A 22,495-nucleotide genomic window follows, 5' to 3' on the forward strand; every position below is an offset into this window, starting at 1 on the left:
AATACTCCTTCTGAATCTGTGACTCTGTCCAAGAAGTCAAACATTTTCATTAAAATTGTAATTCACCCAAGAAAAAAGATATGTATCTGAGAGCTCGAATTGTTCTGCAGCTGTAGAATGTTGTCGCTGAACGTACCCCTCCCCCCTCCAGGGGCACCCCAAAAACCACAACAAATCAGTTTTTGAATTCGAGTTGACAGGGAAGCTCTAAGTTAATGGCTGCTTTCGGGCATAAATATAATTAATAATTATTAGAGCTCTAATTTTTCTTAATATTCAAGAAGGTTCTCCAGACCAGATGTTCTGAGACATCAGAAATTTATCAGTGCACACCGTGCGTTTGGCCCTGTTAGAGTGTGTATATTGGATGCGCTTTTTTCCCGTACACCAACTCTGTGGTTCAAGATGTGCGAGCCACTACAGTACATTTGCATGCGTCACCCACCCGTTGGCGGTAGGCGAGGCGCGCTTGATTAACGCAAAGCGGCACTGCCGCAGTGCACAGGCAAGTCGATTGCATTTTGCTGTTAACACTAGTAACTAGGCAGGCAACAACCTATTTTTTCTCGGTTTTTTGTGCCATTTTTTTATCAAAGCACGGAATTAGACGGCATCGCTGCGTATATTAGGAAAACATCACTGGGCATTGGATTTTTACGACCATAACTGCCATCGAGAGCGTATTTTCAGTCCTGTTGTCTTCTCCGCGAATCCGAAGCCAAGTTTCCAAAGTGACCTTATCTCGTGTTTCGTGAAAGGTACAATATATTATAATTATAAGCTGTATAGTCTGCAAGGAGCAGCATTAGAATTTAATGCTTTAACTTGAATCTACCGTATCTGCACAGCGACTACACTCTACGACTTGCATCCATTTCCTAACATTTGCTACATAGTACTTGTATGTACCGACTCAAAAGCGATGGACATCCGTGCGTGATTTGTCGCGTGATGGAAGCGATAACGTTACGTGTAGGCTTATCTGAAACCGTTAACACATTTTACTGCACGACACCGACATTTCCGCAGTCTACAGACGATGCGGGTTTTTTGAACTTGAAAGCTCAATCTCATTCCAGACCTGAAAACCACAACAACGCTAGTTATTTAATTATAAATAGTTGTTACGAAACCAATGCCGCTAAAGCTTTTGCAGCGAAGATAACGCAATACCGGGAAACTCGTAAAAGGATGCAAGTCATCGCAAAAGATGCCGAAAAATAAAATTATATAAATGCGACGGCACGGATTTGATCGTATAATCAAAGCAGTTTGCCGCAGGCCGGTTTATAAAACAGAGCACACTGCGACAAAGCTCCCAGTTGCAAGGCTTTGAAATACATTAATTTTTTTAACGTTTTGCGCAGTTCTAGTAATCATGTGGTTTACGGAATTTAGAACGACGCTTGCAGCAAGCGTATGTGGATGGTATGCTATTATGTTGATTAATGGAAGTAGCGGTTACGATTCTTATGAAACAGAAAGGTCAGTACCACGTTTTACATATAGTATTGTTTTTGTAGTGTGGTTTTCCAGCTCGTGACTCATGTAAGCACTTTTCGTATTAATTTTCTCCGTTTCACAGTGCAATCATCATAGAATAAAATACGCATACAAAATTACGTCGCATAGTTAATGGGATTACAATATCTGTAGTGCACAGTCCGGCTTTTAGTTGTATAACAAGGGAGCGAAGCGTGCTTTTAACAATGATAAGCCCACTAACAGGGACGACATCTGGGAAACAGAAGATGACTGGGATGCGCTGCTGCCACCGTTTAAACTCCCATGGGAAATTGTCCCACCAGGAATTCGTTTTCGAAGCGCCCTTGCCCTCTCCGAGAAAGCCGGTACTGACACTGTGCCGTGTAAAACCGTCAACTGCCCAATCAATATGACATCTTTCGCCACTCATCCCAATGAACAATGCACCAAAGAATATTGCAAATGCGAACGTCATGAACTAGGCTGTCAGCATGCAGAGAGCCAAACCACGGATGCGCTTCTGTGTAATTCGTCAGTGACGGCGGATCTTAAACTATGCGACGAGGGGAAGTTTGTTTTCGTGAACGACGCTACTAGTGTGGTGTGTCTGGATGCTAGATTCGTGGGTTGTGCTCCTACCGAAATCCCAACCCAGCCGCCAACGACGACGACGCCTACAACCACAAAGCCGACAACAACAACCACGCCTACAACCACCACGCCCACAACCACAAAGCCGACAACAACGACCACTTCTACGACCACCACAATAAAGCCGACAACGACAACGGCCGCGACCACCACAAGTACAAGGACTACGACAACCACGCTACCGACAACGACACTGTCAACGACAACGGTTACTACGACACCCAGTACAACGGTGAGGCCAACTACGGTAACCGTATCCACAACAGCACCAACGACAACAACCACCACAACGACAACAACACCCTCCACAACGACCACAACGCTCAAGCCCACGATAACCACACCAACAACAATAACGACAACCACTACAACGACAACCACTCCATCAACAACTACCACAACATTCAAGCCGACAAGAACATCTATTCCAACGTCCACAAACACGACACCCAAACTGACAACGACCACTACACCAACAACAGTCACTCCCGCAACAACATCTGACACGACATCGACCAGTCACACGCTGAATACATCGACTACCACTGCGGTAAGCTACACTACAGAGCTCTAAACTTCTGTGGTTAGCAGATCAGCAGTGACCGCTTGAGCGGTAAACGGGCACATCTGCACTGGCCTAAACCAGAGCCAGAAGTATCTATCACAGGGCCACCAGCGATAAAATCAAAAACAGAGTTTGTCTACTGTATATAGAAATTATAAGCACAGGAGAGCGCAAACTGTCTATGTTATCCAAACATATATGTACTAAATTACTAATAAAGAACTGACAGTAATGTAAACCGTAGGCATACATACAAAGTACAATCATACCTATTCATGCACAGGGAGTAATGGTGAATAATTAATTTCGACAGTCACAAGCATGATTCTAAATTTGCATTAAAAAGTAACAATATGTCTTTATCTCGGACTTTCGGTTAGACATCTGAGTAATACATTTTTTCTTTGCAGCCAGCTCCATCGGTAATACCTAACAACTGTACATCGCAAGATAAAACAACAGAAGGCGGCGTTGTCGCTTTTGGTGGTGATTTTGCCATACAAACCAATCGAAATGTCATCTGGGATAGAATCCGTATTTTGGGAACGGATGCCTTATGCTGTGGAAAACGAAATGAATCGACTGCTGGACAGCCTCCACTAACTCCACAAAAGGAAACCTGTTGCGGGGGGAAAACATGATGAAGAAACCGTGGCCACTCGCGATGCTCAGAGAGCATTCATTTATTTGCCCATACGACTACACGAGCAGGAGCGGAAAATTTTTGATACAGTTAAAACTTTACTTTGGTTTCTTCTGTCGGAAGGCTATTTCTCTTTGCAGTTCGTGCGTATTGGTTTGCACGAAGTGTTGTATGTACCCGGACAAATGTAGTATCATGTTATTTATTATTCTTACTCATTACGGTACATCCAGTTGCGCTTTAATTTGAATCCACAGGACTACCCATAAATTTTTAGGGTAGGAAAAGATACCGGCGTTTAATTGGTAAATATTACGTTTGGATGTAGTTCGGTGTTCATGTTTTACTATAGCTGTTACGTACTGCGTAGAATATTCGAGCTGTCAATGTACTGCATCTGTACAGTAATTGTACATCCGTCGCCATTATTATCAGCAAAACTTTGCTTTCAACTGATTTTTGTACTTAATCTTATGACCAGTGTTTATGATAGCGATTCACGTTAGCTTATTAAGTACATTAAAAGGCATGCGTTCACATTTTGTCGGCACGGGCAATGGTAGTACATCTGTAGGTACGAGTACTGTATATCCACAGGGAAGCACAAGCGACAAGACAACAGTATTCTGGCGTAGTCAGCTTTGATCAAGAGCCACAATAACCACATGGGTTGCTTACCTTGTGCGTTTTGGCGAAAGTAATAAATCCTGCTGTGATCAGTTTATGCACAGTGATCATTTTTGTTTGTTGATCGCAGCAATCATAAAAAAAGCATCGACGTTAGTCTAGAAGCCTGGAAGATACTTTAATTTGCCCGTCGTACCAATCCAGGCTGGTGCATCCATAATTGGTAATCGCAATGAAAACGCTAACGACCGCAGAACTTCAGGAAATTTTGCCATGGTTGAAATCTCAGTTTCCTCGAAGCTTACCGGCAAGTGGGAAGCGTTCGGATGCTAGAATCACGCTTTTACACGATTTAAATGCAAACAGTACAAAACAATTATGACGTATTGACAGGTGTACCATATGGCACAGAACAACCTGCGAAACCATTATCCATACCATTTCTTCTGGCCAGGAATGGAGTTCCTTGTTGACCGATTTCCCCAACCAACTGTCTGTATATGCCGGCCACATTCGTCGACGATCAAACAGTCTTATGTGTCAATGCTCAACGGTCAACATATCTTCCTTTACGCAGCCAACCCCACAGCTTTCCAGTGCATTTGGCTGAAAAACTATTCTGACTTGGTGCACTTGGAAGAAAGCGTAACCTTTACAGGTATATACTCATGCATACGATGCCGACTTCTATTATCCCTTATATTTTGTACCGTGTGCTACAGACATCGATGCCGATTTAGCAAATGTTCTTCTGGATACAAGTGAACGCTTTACACATGTACCCGGCACCGAAGGATTTCCAAACGGAGAACGCTGTTTCCACTTTGACTTGACAACATGGAATACCGAGTACGTGCTTGCCTTTGCGCTGTAACAGTTGTAACTTTACGATTTATACTCGCGTAAATTAGATGATGTCGCTAGTCGCGACATGAGACCGCATACTTGTGTAACTAGTACATACCTACTGTACTTTCGTCGAAAATCTTGTACAGTAAAACTTCATGATTGAATTTATTGACAGGTTAGCAAGAATTCAACTTCCCAGTCATGTTCGTCTGGGAGAACTCCACACCGGATATGTGGACCAGATCGTAGCCAACTGCGCCAACGCGTACGGGCAACCACAGAACAGAAGAGCGTTTATCGAGTATCTTCTCACACACCATTTCCCCAGTGCAGCCATCTTTGACGCCAAGCGCAGTACACCCAACACGCCCATCGCGTACTGCATGTACTGGCCTCAAGGGGTCGTCGGACATGTGTACATCAATCACGATTACCGTCAACAAGGTCTTTTCAAAGTACTACTTGCCCATTTGTTAGGGCGTCTGTGGTGCACGAGAGTGGTCTCCGTCTGGATGGAGACGATGAATTTAGATATTCCTAATCAAATTGAAGATCTCCGTAATCTGGGAGGCCGAGAGTTCAAGCACCACAACAAGTGCTGGGTGGCTTATTCACCAAATACTCCTGCGAATCCTAAGCTTCAGGAAAAAGGCAGGTCTGACTTTAAGACCGATGCGGGGCATGAGAAGTCACGCAAAGCTGGTGGAAGTAGCGAGGGAAGACGTGGTCGCAACTCGGTTAGTGTCGATGCGAAAAGAGAGAAGCCGGTTCCGAGAGGAAGCGGAAGGAGAGAATCACTTCAGCGGGAATACGAACGAGAAGGTGATCCGTCAGTTGACTGTTAATGGATCGAGCGAGGACGACGATACTCGTCACTCGCATCTGGCAGAATGCAGATGCGAGGAGTAGCTTATCACCTTTTTATAGTAAAGAGCAGTCTGTTAACCGTTTTTTAATTAAATATTTTGCAGTTTACACTTGCATTTAACGTTGTTCTTGGACCGCATTATCTGGTGATAATAGCAAGAAGCCATCTTTCTGTAACGTCTGATGTCGCCCGCTTGTCTTGAGTAGAGCTGCTAACCATATTTTCCATAAATACCGCGTACTTTTGCTTCATTCTAGACGCATGGTTATTCTGCAATATCAAGTGAGTAGGCGCGATAAGTAGCATCAGTCTTCTTTTTGATACAGTCATAATATTCTGTCCTAAAACAACGTATTACAACCCTTTCCGCTGCTATCCTGACACTGTATTCGAAGTTAACAAGGTCGTCGGTTCCACCCACCATCAGCTGCTTCGTAGCGATTAATGCTACAGCGTTATATTCTTCTCCAGTTTGCATTCGCTAATTTCAAAATGTTTTATCGATAAACTTACTGTTGCTTAATATCGATAAGAAAACCGCCGTGCTACAACTAACTGGCCAAAGACCCCAGAAATTTTTTGAAGACTTGCCATATTTACTCTCATCGAACCGAATCCCGATACAAATCTAAACTGAAAATCTTCTGTTTGGGAGATTGACCACATATGAGCTGCCACGCTTCTTACCATTGTCACAGTCAAAATCAAAAATTCTCGAACTGAAATTGAAAAGTCTGCCGCGGTCAATGCAGTCACTTATAACCATGTACCATGACGTCACTGGTAGCGCAAACGTTGTCCAACAATCGAATTTCCGTTTTCTGACAACATTCCCGCGTAATGTTGAAAGGAAAGTGTAAGTATTTCGAGTTGGATGCTGGGCGGTTTAGAGGTTAAATGCTTATGCCGCTATGTAGTATCCATATTATCGAAATTTGATATTATCTTCTGATAACCTAAAAAGGTCATCGATCTATGGTATCTTTCATGTCGCACTAGACGTCCATTATTGAAGTTAGAGCCAAAATTTGACAACCCGGCCGGATCCGTATTGAATACCGGTACAATATTGCTCATAAGCCATAACGCATATGTTCTACGAACTGCCTGCATGCATTAAGCGCGTGTTGGTTGTGTTGCAAATTCAGCCATGATATCATATTTCTGATATCACTGCAAATAATAGTGGGTAGTGGGTACTGTTCAAAAGCATATTGTGTTTGATGACTTCTAAACACCAACTGAGTACTTACCTGATTTGTGAGCTGATACGATACTCAAAGTTTAGGATGTCATCAGATTTTACTCATTGCTTTCCTGACATATAAAATCAGACGATTGTGTCTTACTGATATAATTCTTCAGTAGCTGCTTCTACGAGGAATAACTAATTCGGTTGTTAAATCTCCACAATCTTCACTAGCAGGCCAACGGCCCCAGTGATTCCCACGCGTTTACTTCCTAATTTTATTTTTTCGTAGCAGACATCTGTACAGCACATCCGATATTTATTTGTTATCATGTACAAAACAGAAAAACGCCTGGCTCGAACAGTGGCCAGATACGAACTGCCAAAACTATTGCCCTGGTTGAAATCTAAATTTCCCAAAAGCTTGCCGGTACCGTCTCATATACAGCATTAAATCACGCTACGTCTGTCGTTAATTTTCCCTTGTAACAGTAAACTGTTGTTTTAGAAGTTCTGTCAAATATCGGTTAGCACACTGTGTGCTTGCAGGTGTATCATTTGATTAAGAACGCATTACGAGAAGATTGGGCATGGCCGGGTCTGGAAGTTATTGTTGACAGCTATCCGCATCCGTCCATCTGCATCTGTCGAAGCACGGAGATCAACGGCAAACTAGTCAGCGGCCAGTACGTCTTTATTTACGCCAAAACCCACCAATTCTTCCTAAACTTTGTGCGCAACCACTTTCAAGAAATTGCTAACTGGAAAGCAACCGCTACGTTTATCGGTAATGAGACAAACCGTTGTTACGAAATTATTTTGTTAGAACTGCCGCGTACATATGATTTGTAGCTAGTTCTTGGTGTCTACAGATGTGGATACGGAAGTGGCCCAAATTCTCTTGAATCACAACCAGCAATTCACTCAGGGTATTTGGGAAATAATTTTCGGGCTGGTGGATCATGTTTCTACTTCGACTTGGCAGTTTGGAGCGATAGGTGTGTCCGTAAACGTATTTTACCTATCGTGTATATTCAAAGTATCTCACCAAAATTTCGTTGTGCCTTCTTTAGGCGGGATTCGTTACAAATCCCAGAGCATTTTCGAGTCGGAAATCTCTCTATCGAGCATCTAGACCATATTGTAGCAAACTGTGCCACCGGAGACGCAAAATCGAAGAAAGCATTTTTCACTCATATTCTCACCAACGACTTTCCAACGGCTGCCATCTTTGACACTAATCATGAGCGGAATTCTGCTCCGGTTGCGTACTGCATGTACCTGCCGCAAGGATCAATCGGCGCTGTATATATTCATCGTGACTATCAAGAACAAGGTCTATTCAAAGTGGTAATAGCTGAGTTATTAAACGCTTTGCATGAGATTGGGGAGACTTCCGTATGGATGGAGAGCGTGAACCTCAATATTCCGTCTCAGCTCGAGGATCTCCGCGATCTTGGCGGTCGGGATTATGAAGATCATAGGAAATGTTGTATCCGATATTGGCCGAGCATCCCAAGAAAAATTATCCCTAAAAAGAGAGTGGTCCAAAAAGCCCCGATTGTCGATATCCTTATCCCTGCGGATTACACGCTGAGTGATATGGAGTTGGATGAAGGGGATTTCTACGCGGATCCTGGATTATCGCGAAAATACGGACATAATGTGGAAGAGCGGCAGCGTGTCTCTGCAGATTTTGAGGCAGAAGGCAGAAAGCTAGCCCGAAAAAAGAAGAGGGCGGCAAAAGATGCCCAAGGTAAATCCCCAAGGAAATCAGCGTCCTGGGAAAATGAGCGGGAAGATTTTGTTGTGGGTTACTTTCTTTCGGAAGATCATTATAGAGTTGAGAGTGTCTGACGATATCGCACATAACTGGGCATCAGACGTGCAATAAGAATAGTTTCTCCCTTTTTTAGATTTGGTTCTCACTTTTTAGAAGCGTCTACAATGATGACCTTTTTAAATTGCTGATGGTTTGTGAACTAGAGCAGCTTTAAGCAGGAACAAATGATTCCATAACCTGTTTTTAAAATGCATGATTCTCTCCAGAGCATTGATGCACTTTCCTTAAAAGGAAGGGATTAACTTGCAGTTGTTTTTATGTGCAGATGTTGTGCACATGTGACAGTAAAGACTGTAGCCACAAAACCGAGGTACTTATGAGTCGATTGGGTAATGAAAGTTGATACAATGTCATCCAGAAACATAGCAGGCGGATGTCAAACACAAAATCATCGATACCGAAACGGCGTGCTAAGCCGAATTTTAAGAAGAGAGGTCTGCCGCTTAATGCACTCTGAAAGAGTGATTTCTGTACGTGTATATTATGGTATCAAAGAAGACTTTTATACTTTTTGGCTCTCCTCACATTTGTTCCCGACGCTCCAGTGGGGCAGATGCTATATTATTTTGTTACCAGTTTGCGTATCGGTATGAAAGCGCAGTCCCTTCAAAGTTTTTTTGTTAAACGTATGTAATTTAAAAAGATATACAAATAATATTGCTAATTACTGTTTTATACATTCCCGGTACTCATTCATTAGAGTAGACAAGGGATTTACTGTCGTAAACCCCACAATTGTAACAACTTTATTTGCGCTTGTCTATCTCGTTTTTACAGTATCTAGATTTTTTAGATGACACTGAAAACGGCAAAATTCTAAACTTATTCCGCTTTCCAAATTTTGTTTGTCAGTTTTTATTGATCGTTTTGCGAATATTCCAGTACTGTCTATACAGCAGAACATACCGGCTACTTATCTATTGCAATATGATTATTGTTTCCGGTTACATACAGAACAACTACTAAAAGGGGCATATTCTTTATTTGAAAATTAAAAATTGATAAAAGCAGTTCTGATAGACACAGGCATACAATCATACAGCATCCTCATAACTCACAAACCATACGTCTATGCAACTGCACGCTATATGCATGCTTGGTTATGTTTTATTAGCCATGATATCATCCTACTGATACGACTATTACATCAAGCTTAAATAAAGATATCTCTTTACACTTATTATCTTATACAGTTTCTTTTTAGTTATCGATCTGATAGTTATGATACTACTAAAAGTTTGTAGACATAAACTCATAATTCCTCATGGCATATAAAGATCACCAGGTTGCCATTTGTCAGTGCAGTTCTCCATTTTATAGTTGCCTGAGCTTATAATTACCATTCTTATCCTTGAATCTCCACGCTAGATCTTCCCTGGCCCAACGCAGGCCTCTCCAGTAATTTCTGGAAGTTTATTATCGGATTCTACGTTTCCGTTGGCACTAGCAGATACGATACACCCGAAAAACATGCACAAAGCAGAAAATGTGCCTCGAACACTGGCCAAGCATGAACTGCCCCAATTAGTGCTTTGGTTAAAATCCAAATTTCCCAAAAGTCTGCCGGTATAGTCAATCATCATGCATAATTTTACTGCATATTAAATAGCGCCATTGCGTTTTTACTCTTATTAATTTTATTTAAACTGCTTACATTTTAATTTTCAAATCGCGACATTACAGTCATAGTTCCATTAACTACGGCCATCATTGCACAGTTAAGAATTAAAAAAACAACCAAAATCAGCATTATCAACCAGTTTGTTCTTTCCCGGTAAAGTTCCCAAAACAGCCGCAGCGTTTCCTTTAATAATTGCGAGGCTAATACGCTGCTTTAAAAAAGCCGGAAATGTGAAACAAACGGATAAAATTTTATTTTATCCGTTTGTTTCACATTTCCAAATCAGCGTTAATTTTTATTCTTGCTGGTAACTACATTTTAGTCGCCACAGCTTGTGTTCGCAGGTATATCATTTGATCAAGAATGCACTACGGGAAGACTGGGCTTGGCCGGGAATGGATGTTATGGTTGATACATTTCCGAGGCCAGCAATTTGCATCTGCCGCACTTCTCCGTTCAAAGGCAAATTAGTCAATGTGCCGATGCTCAACGGACATTACATCTTCGTTTATGCCAACAACCAACCAAGTTTTCTAAATTTGTTGCGCAAAAATTTCGACAAGCTTGCTAATTGGAGCGAAACTGCAACCTTTATCGGTAACAAAGATCAAACTTCACTACGCAATTATATGGTTACACATCAGCGTACACGTATGTATGTACAGTATTTTATTTGTGCTGTGTGCCAACAGATGTTGATGAGGATTTGGGCCAAATTCTCTTGGATCACAATCAGCAGTTTGCGCGTGTAACGTTTGGAGATAATTTTGGGACGGGTGGAAATTGTTTCTACTTCGACTTGGCATTGTGGACAGATCGGTGTGTTCAGTCACTTCAGTGTACAACGTAAAAGCCCAAACATGTCTTACTATTCTGAATATCTGCATCGGATAATAAATTTATGTGTTTTTCAGGCGGGATACTTTCCCCATCCCCAACCACTTCCGAGTTGGACACCTGTCCGTCGAGCACCTCGACCAAATTGTCGCCAACTGTGCTGCCGGTGACGCAAAAGCAAAGAAAGCGTTTTTCACTCAACTTCTCACTAAAGGTTTTCCAACGGCTGCCATCTTTGACACCAACCATGCGCAGTCATCTGCTCCCGTTGTGTACTGCATGTACATGCCGCAAGGATCCATTAGTGCGGTGTATCTCCACCCTGACTACCGGGAACAGGGCTTATTCAAGATGGTTACTGCGGAATTAATAAATACTTTGTACAATATTGGAGAGGTTTCAGTGTGGATGGAGAGCGTCAACGTCAACTTCCCCACTCAACTCGAAGATCTCCACAGCCTTGGCGGTCGGGATTACGAACGTCATAGAAAGTGCTGGATCCAGTATGTGCCGAAGATCTCGAAAAAGGTCATCCCAGAGAAAACACTCCCGCAAAAAGCCCAAATTGGGGAAAGTCCTGTCCCTGAGGATGATACACTGAGTGATATGGAGTCGGATGAAGAGGATTTCTACGCGGAACGTGGATCATCGAAGAAATACGGACACAGTATAAGTGAACGGCAGCGTCAAGCCGCAAAATCGCATTGGTACTGAAGTTTTTGTTATGCGAAAATACACGGTTAAAGTGTTATGTTTACGTGCTTTTTTGGATCTCCTACCCTAATTTAATGAGAAATTTGTTATTGCAAACTCGAGTTGCTTGCTTAAATAGCAGCATTATTTGATCATGCCAATTTGCGTACTTAGGTATATTATTTTACTGTACGTTTTGGCTCTGTAAGATTGCTCTGTATTGTCATTTGCATGTTGAAGTACCGTACAGTACTTTCACAGTGCTGTTTTCAGTGTGCGTGAAACTGCAGAAATCTAAATAGATTTTACGCTAGAAAGACGTTTTTATTTGTCGGTTTATATCGACTATCCACTATTTTGGGAATGTCCGGCCGAGTAAACCATTCACATTCACCGGTCGTTTACAGCGTGATAATGCTGACGTCGAGGCCGGTGTATTGTGTCCATTATGCAGCTTTAGCCGGCCTAGACTAACATGTCTCCAAGAGCAGATCAATAGGAATTCTATGGCTGCATTAAGGACCACTTTTTCTGTTTACATATTCCCGCGCTGAACATCAGCAATGTATGCAAAAATTATTGATTTCCCCTTTTGTGTACGGGCTATGCTGCGCAACGTCCACATCCGGTGGTGCGCGCATTTATACAGCGCTGCGCTGCGTTCTAGCAGGAAGAAGTACGGCTGCCGTGGATCGCACGATGCTGGACGAGGCAATCGAGTTTCCTCTTGGCCCACTGAGTAATCTACGAGGAGAAAATTATAACTAAAATAGTACAGCACAACTGGGAGCTGCGCGTGCCTATATAGACCCTATATATACGGTCTCTTGTTGTGTGTGTGTGATCCAACAAGTGTGTAAATCTCAGCATAGGCAACTATTAAGTGTTTAGCTAACTCAATTCTCTTTCAATTACCCACGGCCTGTTCCCATCTGACGGGGATTAATTCCTTTGACGGCGACGCGACAGCAGCAGCGCGACACAAGCTAGTGTGGATGAGCATTTCCGACACGATGTAGTATAGTCTGGGGAGAGCGGATCCCGGTGCAGTGTTTTTGCACGGCGCAGTGAAATAGTGATTAGGAGGGGAAATTGCATGCGGCGTCCCCGTTGGCCATATATAACTCGGTATATTATCATCCTCTCGGTAAAAACAGCGATCGTGTTTGCGGATGAGCGGATTTATGGTGGATCGAGCTGCAGGTGAGTGGAGAGCGGATTAAGCAGTGGGCTGTGTTGGCCGTTCGGGATCGGTTTGATTACCGCTTGCCAGTTGGCTCATTTGTACATGGTAAGTTAAGCTTTTTAAGAGTGTCGTGCTGCGGGCTGGGTTTTCTGTCGTTGCTCCGCTTCATACGCTTGCATGCATGATGTGTGGTGTTGACGGTAATATCAATCATTAAAAATTGCTCGCTTCATCAAAAATTGATCGATAAATGTATCGATGACTTGCAGCTCATGAAAATGGTAGTATGTTTTATCATTTTGCATTTGTATTGATTTTGCCGGTGTAATATTAAATGGACATGGACTACTATTATTATTTGTGTACTGTTTATATTCTACATAAATATTTATTAGTAAGACAAATGTTTCGCCTTTGCATTTTACGGCACTGCATCTAACCACTTTCTTGCTATTAAGATTGTGAAATTATGTGAACAAAACAGTTGCTAAATAAGAAGGTAATCAATAATTTTCCACGAATCTTACGCAAACACTGTCTTCATTAATTTAGAATAAACGATAGTCGAAAGCATTTTGTAACCGGCGTAAAAGACTTTTTCTTAAGAATGCATATTATGTTACTATAAATTTTTTCCTTACGAATGAGCAACGAAATTCAAAGTTTCGATTGAAGGTTTCAAAAAATATCCGTTAGTTTCCGAGGCACTCAAAAAGACTCCAAGTTTGTCGAATAAAAATCTATTTGTGAATTTAAATTATTGAATTTAAATCTGTTTTGAATTTGAATTTTGTAGTGTTTAAATTTTTCGGGGCCCCCGCGGATCCTCTTTTGCTTATCTTGTTAGCTACTGCTTAATAGAAATCCGCATTCCCCGAACCATTCGAGAAATAATTATTCCGCTTTCCCGGTACGTCACACTTCATGCGCCAGTGAATCACGCTGACCGGGAAGACATAATCCTCAATACTAATGGTCGTTATGCATGCAGCGATCAGGCATTGTGGCACATACATGATTTGTGTGCGTGATTAAATGCCGGCGGAGACTGCTAACATATTGGCCATTATGGTTTTTTCACTGTCTTTGTCGACAGGGTAGGGAATCAATCATCCGGCACGCCCCCCTAACAATGCCGCTGGCAGATCGCATTACGGTTTAAACCGCGCGCCATCTCCACATTTTGATACCACCATCTAACACACACTTAATGCAAATGCAGGGGATTACAACATGTAGTCCCAATGTTGGGAACCGGCACCGCCTGCAACGTTGCACACGCTCCCTTTGAAGCGTGTAATTTATTTGCAGGAAGATGTTCCCTGTTCAGCTGTACACAACATAATGCGATCTGCCGGCAATTTAAATAACAAATTCAGCATTTGCTTCACAAATGCGACAGATGAAGCATACAAAGGGACGGATGACCTTCAAACGCGCCACGTTGAATGCCGCACACAAATCAAATAATTGCATATGCTGTTGCGAGGAATCACACGAAAACGCTTAATATTCAGTGACAGGTGCGATATTATTCCGGCAAGTATTTTTCTGCTCAGGCTAAATGCGGATGGGCTCTTTGCACTAAGTGCGTATCATGCTGCGGGGATTCGTGTATAATTCGTGGTATTTTTATTCAGCGTGACATTTTCGCATCCCGGTGGATTTTGGCACGCGCCACAATTTTAAGTATACGATGTATCAAAAAGATGCACTCGCCCGTTTACCCAAGAAAAAATAGCAAATAAAAACGGGGTACCAACCCTTTCAATTATTTATAATGCAGCTAATAGGCGACCTTAACGATTTTCTCCGGGTGGATATTTTGAGAAGTTTGTACTGCGGTGTCAACAGTGCTTTGCAAGCGGCTGCTGTGGATTAAGCCAGCTCGAACACCGGTAACCGGAGCCCGCGTGCCGGCTGCGCCGTTAAGCATGTACTTCCTGGCAGGAATGGATCAGATGTCGGTTGGATACATTTCAAGCGGGATTTAGCCTAGTTAGATATCCCCCTTCTCTCCATGCGTTTAAAGCACATATAGATAGAGCGCTATATAACAGCACGCATGATACTGTCATCATTTATTCATATAGCGCTCAGCATACAATCGTCCCCGGCAAATCGCGATCGCCCGTGTGTGTGTGCTTATAAAGCGGGGCAAAGAGATGTAAAATTAACTCGCGCTGAGCAGACAGTTGATGACGTCACACGGCGATCGGGGGATCCCGCGGCGGGCATGGTCTCTCTGCGGCCCGACTATTTAATATTCATAAATACTTGACAACGTCGGTGGAATTTTTTTGACATGTGTACAGTGTGTGTGTAGTGTGTGTACGTTGGCTTTATTTTCATTTTGCGATTGAGTGGTGATCGTGGACTCGTGGTGTGTGCTTGTACTGTTACTGCGGCGCAGAAAGAGAGAGGAAGAGCCTGGTCGTGGATTTTTTCTGATCAGAGCTTGCATATGCTTTTTCGCCACTGTTGTGCTAATATGGATGCTCTTCCAGGAGGAAGTGGAGTGAAAGGATTTATTGTCATCTGATGGCAGCGGAAGTGATGATACCGTGCATGGATGTCTGTCATTTATTGTTCTCTGCCAATACGCTTAATCTATCCGGGAATTCGGCATTGAATGTCCTGTGTTTTGCCGGTAAGTGTCGCTGTACTCTGCTCAGACAGGCTGAATAACAAGTAAATATAAATTGTTATCGGAAAAGTGACTACCGTGGTTAATGGAAATCGTTATTATGAAACTTTGTAAAGCGCTCTGAAATCCGGCAAAAGTTATTTTCGTGTCAAGCTGGAATTTTTAAGTGCCGCTGCTCAATTGCGTTGACTGTAGCTGCGAGATCACGAATAATATTATTAAATAGCATGCAAGATTTATGCCGCGATCAAGAACACAACGTACAAAGGGGCCTTTTCAGTTTAATTTTAGGGCACAGTAAAATTCAGCTGAATAGATCCCTTTTGCGATTGTTTTCAATTGGAAAAGTTATTAGAGATCCATTATATTTGTCGGTATAATTACATACAGTATATTGATTGCCGACACGATCATGCTTAATTTCCTTTTTAATTCAAAACATTGAATTCACTCAATTTCTTTTTAAGTTTCTAATTTGTTTTTCTATATTGATGCTTTACTAACACCGTGAAAAATTAAAATTAATAATTGCATAAGTCAGTGAAATATGGACGTGCAAATACTTTCCACTGGGTTAAAAAACGTTTTCTTATTCTTCTGAAAGTAAACTGGAATTTTTAATGTACAGTATTAATCGCTGCAAATTTGTCCAGTACCGTCGGCACAAATTGTCGCCAGCTGATTTCCCACTTTATTTTTCGACCGTATAATTGATGAATCAACCCCTGTGCCAACAATTCCTCCCGAGCCAGAGTTATTATTACATTTTCTGCAGCCGACATGGCTCCGTCTGCCGGCATTTTTCAACGGGCTACATCGTTATGCGTTGTCACTCTCAAGCGCCGACAGATATGATTAATTGATTAACCAGCACTGGTTAATTGTCCCGCCACAGTGCTGAGCGGGCTCGTTATTCACGCAGATTTTTTCTCCATCAGCTAATGATCCCCCGATCGTAATTATAATGTCCAGGATGACCTCGAGGATTTTTCGACAGTTATTTTTATCGCAGTGTACTGATTGGTTATTTACAGTAGCGCGATATCACGGTTCCACGTTTGCCGGTTTTCTTACCTGTGCGTGTTTTTTACAGGGTTCAGCATGATCTTGCTGGGATCTGTGCCGCGCACCAGTAGCCAGTCACATTGTCGAGGTAAGTGACCGCTGGTTTTCGGTTCGGATATCGAATTTGTGCATACGTCGACGTTTTCCGTATTTCGGGCATTTTCATAATACAGCTTCGCGTACCGATACCAGAGACACGGTAATCTCTGACGAAATCTTTTTAAAAATTGATTACATGGTAATTATTGTTTTTATACAAGCTTGTACACGAGATTAATGCAATGTCTCTGGTGTCCGGTACGTACGTGAGTCCACATTCTGGAAGTGTCCGGAGCGCGATAAACGTCGAAGTATATATGTACCCAGCACGACGCGGTTTCTGGGTGACGCATGCGGGGTTCCCTTCTCATGGTGCTGCGTCAGCTGGCTTCTTCCCGGGGTACTGTCAAGTGGGTGTTGGTGGAGTGTGCTGAGGAATCAGAACAAGTCCTCTTATCAATTACACTCCTCCTTATCCGTGTAGAGGGCCTCCCATTGGCTGGTTAGCGGGTCAAGAGCGCTGTTCGAACGCAGATGGTGCGCGAAAGTTTACAACACTAGTACCGCTACCCAGGCATTACGGTTACAAGCGCTTCTGTTTGATGCGAAAGGACACTTGTAGGTTTTCCCATACAGTATGTCAAATACTAAAAGCAAAGGTTTTTTGCAGTATCGACTTTTTATGTAGAACATTATGACGCGATAGGGAGACAATTTACGGTTTTTCTGCTTTGTAATAATAATGTAAAGGACATCTGTAAGAACTCTCGTGACCTTGTCAGTGATCATGAGGCTGTTAGTCAGCAATACCACGCACGATAAACCACGCTGTTTTGAGAGTTTGTCTAGTTGTCACGGCTCAGGAGGAAAACATTTCGTGCTTGCCACAAGCAACATCATGTTGTAGGTCACGTGCCAGTGCTGAAAGGTACCTTATTAATTTTACAACAAAATAAACTTACAGTACGTTTACCATACCTTAACTGCCTATGGTTTAAGCATAAACATTTTTCGATGTTCTTGCAATCGCATCAGTTTTTCGTAATAGGAAGTTTGGACTGTGAATGCTACGTAGCATTCACAGTCCAAACTTCCTATTATACTCTTAAGCGTAAATATACGTTGCTCGAAAGAGTGTGCGCTACGTCAGAAAACGTGTGCGCTACGCTTTTCGTCGAATCAGTTTGTGACTTGGTGACATTTAGAATTATTTTGTTGACATAAATAGTCCAAGAATATATGCTAGCGGAGTACCCTGGAGGCAGTAACGGGCAGCAACGTTTCTAGCACTGTTCTCCAACTATCGTAGTAACTTGCATTCGTCATAAAAGTTTTTGCAAAGCGTTTCAGAAAATGCAAACTTGAAATTCAAAATTTACTGCTTTTAAATTATCGCCCAACAAAACTAATAAAGAGCTTTTTAGGATGCTGTGTATAATGTACAAACATGTAACGCAGATCTGTTTTGTTCTCCTCTGTCACGTGGGTTCCCTGGGATGCCAGTTGTCGCTCGACCCGAAAAAGAAACACGAGAAGGCTACAATGCGCTTTTAGAATATTTTATTTTTCAGCAGAAGAATCTGCAAAAGACTAAATACCTTTGTCTTGTATTGTTTATTTTCTCCAGGCCGTCGTATTCAATAATGCTTGACTTGTCTCTTGTCTCCTGCATCACATCCAAGCTCTTTGTGCTCATCATCATGGCCATGAGTGACGTTGATGCTTCCCAGAGTAAATGGAGCACGGTGGAAGGTGGGGGCGTGTGTATCCGATTGATTCTCCTGTCAGTGTTGTTGCTTGTGTCGGGTGCCCTTTGAAGGAATCAGGTTGCCTTCCGCGTACCCGGCTGATGTGGGTTGTTGACTGTTATTCTTTCCACAGAAACCATTGGCTGCTATGAATGCAAGAGCACGGCCGACCGGGACTGCCGTGACCCCTTCAACTCGTCACTCGGCCTGTTCCCCCTGGAACCGTGTAAGGGATGCTGTATAAAGATCATCCAGCACCGGTCCACAGGCAAGTACGGTAAGCTGCTGCCTCGACGACGTCTCGTGTTTCCCTACCGGCACTGAACTGTGCGTGTAAACAGAGACGCCACTCTCGTCAAAACAGTTGCTATTTTGCACCTACGCATTTAACGGTTCGCTGAGTTTTGAAGCTACATATAGCTTTTCGTTTCCTTAGGAAAGTAAAAGTTTAATCATCAACTTTAAATCCTTCATTAGAGTATATTTCTATGCATAACTTTCATGAATCTTCAAAAACAGGTGACATTCTCATAAGATGATAACTGTAATCGAGGCGTCACAAGTCTTGAGATGGTAGAATAGCCGAAAATTTAGTAGTAATATATAATTTAATAATTTAGTGGTAATATAATATTTAATCGTTCCAGCCAGCGATGTTTTATTTCTACATTGCTTCCAAGGATGTTTGGTAATCCCAAGTCGAAAAAATCCACAGCATAATAACCGACAAGAACTTCCGATTCGGAAATAAATTGCTATTCAATACATAGGTGAAAGTCTATGGTTCTACGCGTATTAAGTTCATGATGCATGCTTTTTTATGAAAATACGATAAATTCGCATCTGTTTTAAAAAAGGCACTACTCGTACTGAAAGGAAAATGCATATTACAGGCGATCTGCGATAGCCTAACCGATCTTAAATTTTCTCGACAGTGTTCACAATTTGGGCGCTCAGTTTGACAAGGGTCACAAGGTCAGCGGCGCGATGACAAGCATGTTTGAATGGTCAGCAGTGAATACGACGGTCGATGGATAGGCCCAGCGGTAGCGCCACAGTACAGTCATGTTAGCGTGGCGGTCACAACGTCCGTGTCTTCCTCACTGGCACCAGCAAATTTACACCACAGTAACCGTCAGATAACGTATATGCCCCATTTTCGGGAATACAGCAGGATCAGGTAGAGTCATGGAGAAACCGCCTGTGGATTCCTTCTGAGAGCCCAAAGCAGGGCATTAATGCAGTACTTGTCTTAAGATCTATGAGATACGTGCGAACACTTGGTTCAACAGGTGTAGAAATTTTCTTTTAAGTTTGACAAGAGGCTCAGTCCGTGATAGAGAAGTCGAAAACTTCAGAGCGCGGACTTGCAATACTTCATACTTACCAATTTCGAAACATCTGCTACAGAATGAAACGTATTAAAATGTGGCGAAGCAAGAAAATTCGGAAACTAAAAAAAGAACCGGCAAAACATGGGATTACTACAGCCCTGCCAAGCCACGTTATCGGTATTGTATCCCGTTACGTTTGTTGAGTATTTTCAGGTTTCTCAAGTTTCTAAGAGAATTACATGTGGGATACCTGGAGAAAATGAAAAAGAAGGGGTGATGCGGCAACGAAACAGGAAATCTGCAGTAACGAGTAATAGGATACATGTCGGATACATATATCATTCTGCGAAAATACGGTGGGATACGGCATTGAAACAAGAAGCCAACAAAAAATAACAGGACAGACAATTGTAGCCTACATTTGAAAATACTGTCAGGGACCCAGGATATCGTGGGATACTGTGGAGTGTGGCCGTGTGGGTACAATTTGGAAAACATGCCTCACAAATTTAATGTTCACGAACTCGTTCATTTTTACAGGATTTTTTTTGCATACGAAGGGCGCACGCCGCACACCCTATGTTTTAGAACGCGTCAAATTAAACCTAGTCAACATCAATGCTCACGGAAATAACATTCTTTGGGGTTTGTTTATTAATGGCCTCGCACCTATCCACATGGCACATGGGACCCGCATGTAGCAAGAAAAATCCGGAAGTCCTTAATGAGTAGGCTAGGCAGTCATCGGAGACGTTCAAATTGTTTTCTGGGGAATTTTTGAAATCTTTTAGCGTTCTTTTATACAACGAGAACAGAAATGCTGCTGGTGAGACTAAGAGCGACGGAAACCATCTTCTAGCAGATAATAAGAAAGGGTTTGAGAGATCTCTTAGCGATATTGCGAGCATTTTCATTGCGGACAACTCTGAATCTCGAACATTACAAGTAGCCTGTGGTGAAAGAAAATTTCGAACAATCTTTTCTGACCGGCAAAAGGCTGTAATGTGTAACACTGGGAGATCAACGCCTCTAAAGCACGAAAACGAAATTGCGTACCTAGGGTGTTCGAGAGCCGGATTACCTCAGTACTATGTCGTTATGACTAAGGCGTAGTGACCGGTCTCTGTGACGGCATCTGCCGCAGTTGAACGCCGGCACAATTGGAACTGGCTACCATTTCCACATGTGGTAGCCGGTTACGTTATCGGGCTCTCGTTCGCTATGTTCGATTACGTGTGTGTGCAGAGACTGCTTAAAAGGAAAGACAGCAGAAAAGCGGCTGTTTTACTTGTGTATTAAATACATTATAGTACTTGTACTTCCAGTATGTACCCAGGCACTAGACCAACTCAGCAAACAAAGACCCGAAGATCCAGTAATACGTCGATATGCTTTGCCACAACTGATAGAAGTATGCAAGTCAGAGCGAGCGGGAAATCGACTGTGCTTTGTTTATGAGTGCAAGTCAACGTTTACTGTAGATCCTAAATTTTACAAGCAGATGCCGTTTTGATTTTTGTAGTGTATAGTCGTAAATGTAGGTAATGTCCCTCTCTTACGCCCTTTTCGTTCCATTCATGCCTTAATTAAACCTGTGAAAACGTTTCTCCGGATGTGGATGGTTTTGTAAATGTGTAGGAATTGCACCACACCGGCTAAGGATATATTTTGTAAATTTTGGCTGGAAGAGCGGGAGCAGCTGAGAACGCCGTAACCGGAGACCGGGTAATCCCGTTCTATACTCGTAGCAAAACTACAGTATAGGCGCATATAGCAACAACTGGGCTTACCTGGCATATTCACTGGGTTTGTATGAAAATCGTTCACGGGATATCTAGATAGAGCACTGCAGGTAGATATGTGCCAGGTCACAGCTAATATTTAACCAACATGCGTCCGTAAATACTCGTAATTAACAAAATCAAATAGAATAAATTACACAATACATGCACGAAAGCGATTATGAAGACCATTGTCCCACCCTTTGTAACACCGGTAAAGGCTTTTTAGCGCGCAGCTATGGGTAAGCCGGTAACAATATAGCTAATCAGTTGCTTTATTGGTTTTTGCAGAACAAGAAAGTATTTGGCGCACCTGCACGGCCAAACTGGATATCAGCCACTCCCTGGTACACAGTGACGTGTGTATGGATGAATCGAACGGCCGTGGCCAGTTGTGCATATGCAGTACGGACCGCTGCAACACGGCATCCCCCTCCACATTGCGCCACGAATCTCCACTGATCTATTCTCTCTGTGCCTTGCTTTTCCCTACGTTGTTGCCTGTCATACTGTTCCACCGGGCACCTTTATGAATTATTCATCCTGCTGCTTCTGTGCAGGAAGATGATTGTAAAGTAGAGAGTGTATATGTCCTTATAACTCACTGTCTGACGTCATAATGGAACCTTGTGCCGCTCAAGAAAATCCTTTTCATTTTACCTCGGTTATTCAATAGCTGTACTCACCAGCCGCGAACTGTATCTTGCTGCCGGCACTTGATGAGTAAAAACCAATAATTGCGGTGACTGTCAATGCAAATAAATGCAAAAGCCTTATGTAACCGTGCCTGGATGACGCGCTACCCGCAGTGTCTTAAGCAAAAA

The 22,495-nt window shown here is 42.6% G+C and overlaps 5 protein-coding genes across 7 annotated transcripts; all 5 read left to right on the plus strand.

The window, feature by feature from the left end:
* The first annotated feature begins 2,040 nt into the window (after nt 1–2,040).
* On the plus strand, nt 2,041–3,247 carry LOC129592624 (GATA zinc finger domain-containing protein 14-like). The gene is made up of 3 exons (XM_055488698.1): nt 2,041–2,055; nt 2,104–2,686; nt 3,112–3,247. Exons 1-2 carry the CDS (start codon nt 2,041–2,043, stop codon nt 2,638–2,640), a joined length of 552 nt encoding a protein of 183 aa, XP_055344673.1. The 3' UTR covers nt 2,641–2,686; nt 3,112–3,247.
* A 666-nt stretch (nt 3,248–3,913) lies between these two features.
* Nucleotides 3,914–5,928, plus strand: LOC129592669 (uncharacterized). Its single transcript, XM_055488757.1, has 4 exons — nt 3,914–4,278; nt 4,365–4,629; nt 4,694–4,820; nt 4,996–5,928. Exons 1-4 carry the CDS (start codon nt 4,204–4,206, stop codon nt 5,663–5,665), a joined length of 1,137 nt encoding a protein of 378 aa, XP_055344732.1. The 5' UTR covers nt 3,914–4,203; the 3' UTR covers nt 5,666–5,928.
* A 1,038-nt stretch (nt 5,929–6,966) lies between these two features.
* LOC129592657 (uncharacterized) lies at nt 6,967–9,025 on the plus strand. The gene is made up of 4 exons (XM_055488745.1): nt 6,967–7,307; nt 7,427–7,664; nt 7,750–7,875; nt 7,951–9,025. The coding sequence occupies exons 1-4, from the start codon at nt 7,209–7,211 to the stop codon at nt 8,010–8,012; spliced, it is 525 nt and encodes a 174-aa protein (XP_055344720.1). The 5' UTR covers nt 6,967–7,208; the 3' UTR covers nt 8,013–9,025.
* Nucleotides 9,026–10,015: 990 nt separating this feature from the next.
* Nucleotides 10,016–12,244, plus strand: LOC129592664 (uncharacterized). The gene is made up of 4 exons (XM_055488752.1): nt 10,016–10,286; nt 10,686–10,938; nt 11,034–11,160; nt 11,256–12,244. Exons 1-4 carry the CDS (start codon nt 10,191–10,193, stop codon nt 11,890–11,892), a joined length of 1,113 nt encoding a protein of 370 aa, XP_055344727.1. The 5' UTR covers nt 10,016–10,190; the 3' UTR covers nt 11,893–12,244.
* A 307-nt stretch (nt 12,245–12,551) lies between these two features.
* LOC129592596 (protein quiver-like) lies at nt 12,552–22,447 on the plus strand. 3 transcript variants are annotated; one of them, XM_055488669.1, is made up of 5 exons: nt 12,552–13,074; nt 15,565–15,707; nt 16,798–16,857; nt 18,690–18,833; nt 21,963–22,447. In XM_055488669.1, exons 1-5 carry the CDS (start codon nt 12,968–12,970, stop codon nt 22,202–22,204), a joined length of 696 nt encoding a protein of 231 aa, XP_055344644.1. In that variant the 5' UTR covers nt 12,552–12,967; the 3' UTR covers nt 22,205–22,447. The 3 variants fall into 3 exon arrangements, with proteins under 3 accessions (XP_055344644.1, XP_055344645.1, XP_055344646.1); XM_055488670.1 differs by having other exon boundaries at nt 18,690–18,824; XM_055488671.1 differs by having other exon boundaries at nt 13,032–13,162.
* Nucleotides 22,448–22,495: the final 48 nt, after the last annotated feature.

The sequence above is a fragment of the Paramacrobiotus metropolitanus genome, unplaced genomic scaffold (assembly GCF_019649055.1).
Source record: "Paramacrobiotus metropolitanus isolate TYO unplaced genomic scaffold, Prichtersi_v1.0 Parri_scaffold0000054, whole genome shotgun sequence".
Taxonomy (NCBI): Eukaryota; Metazoa; Tardigrada; class Eutardigrada; order Parachela; family Macrobiotidae; genus Paramacrobiotus; species Paramacrobiotus metropolitanus.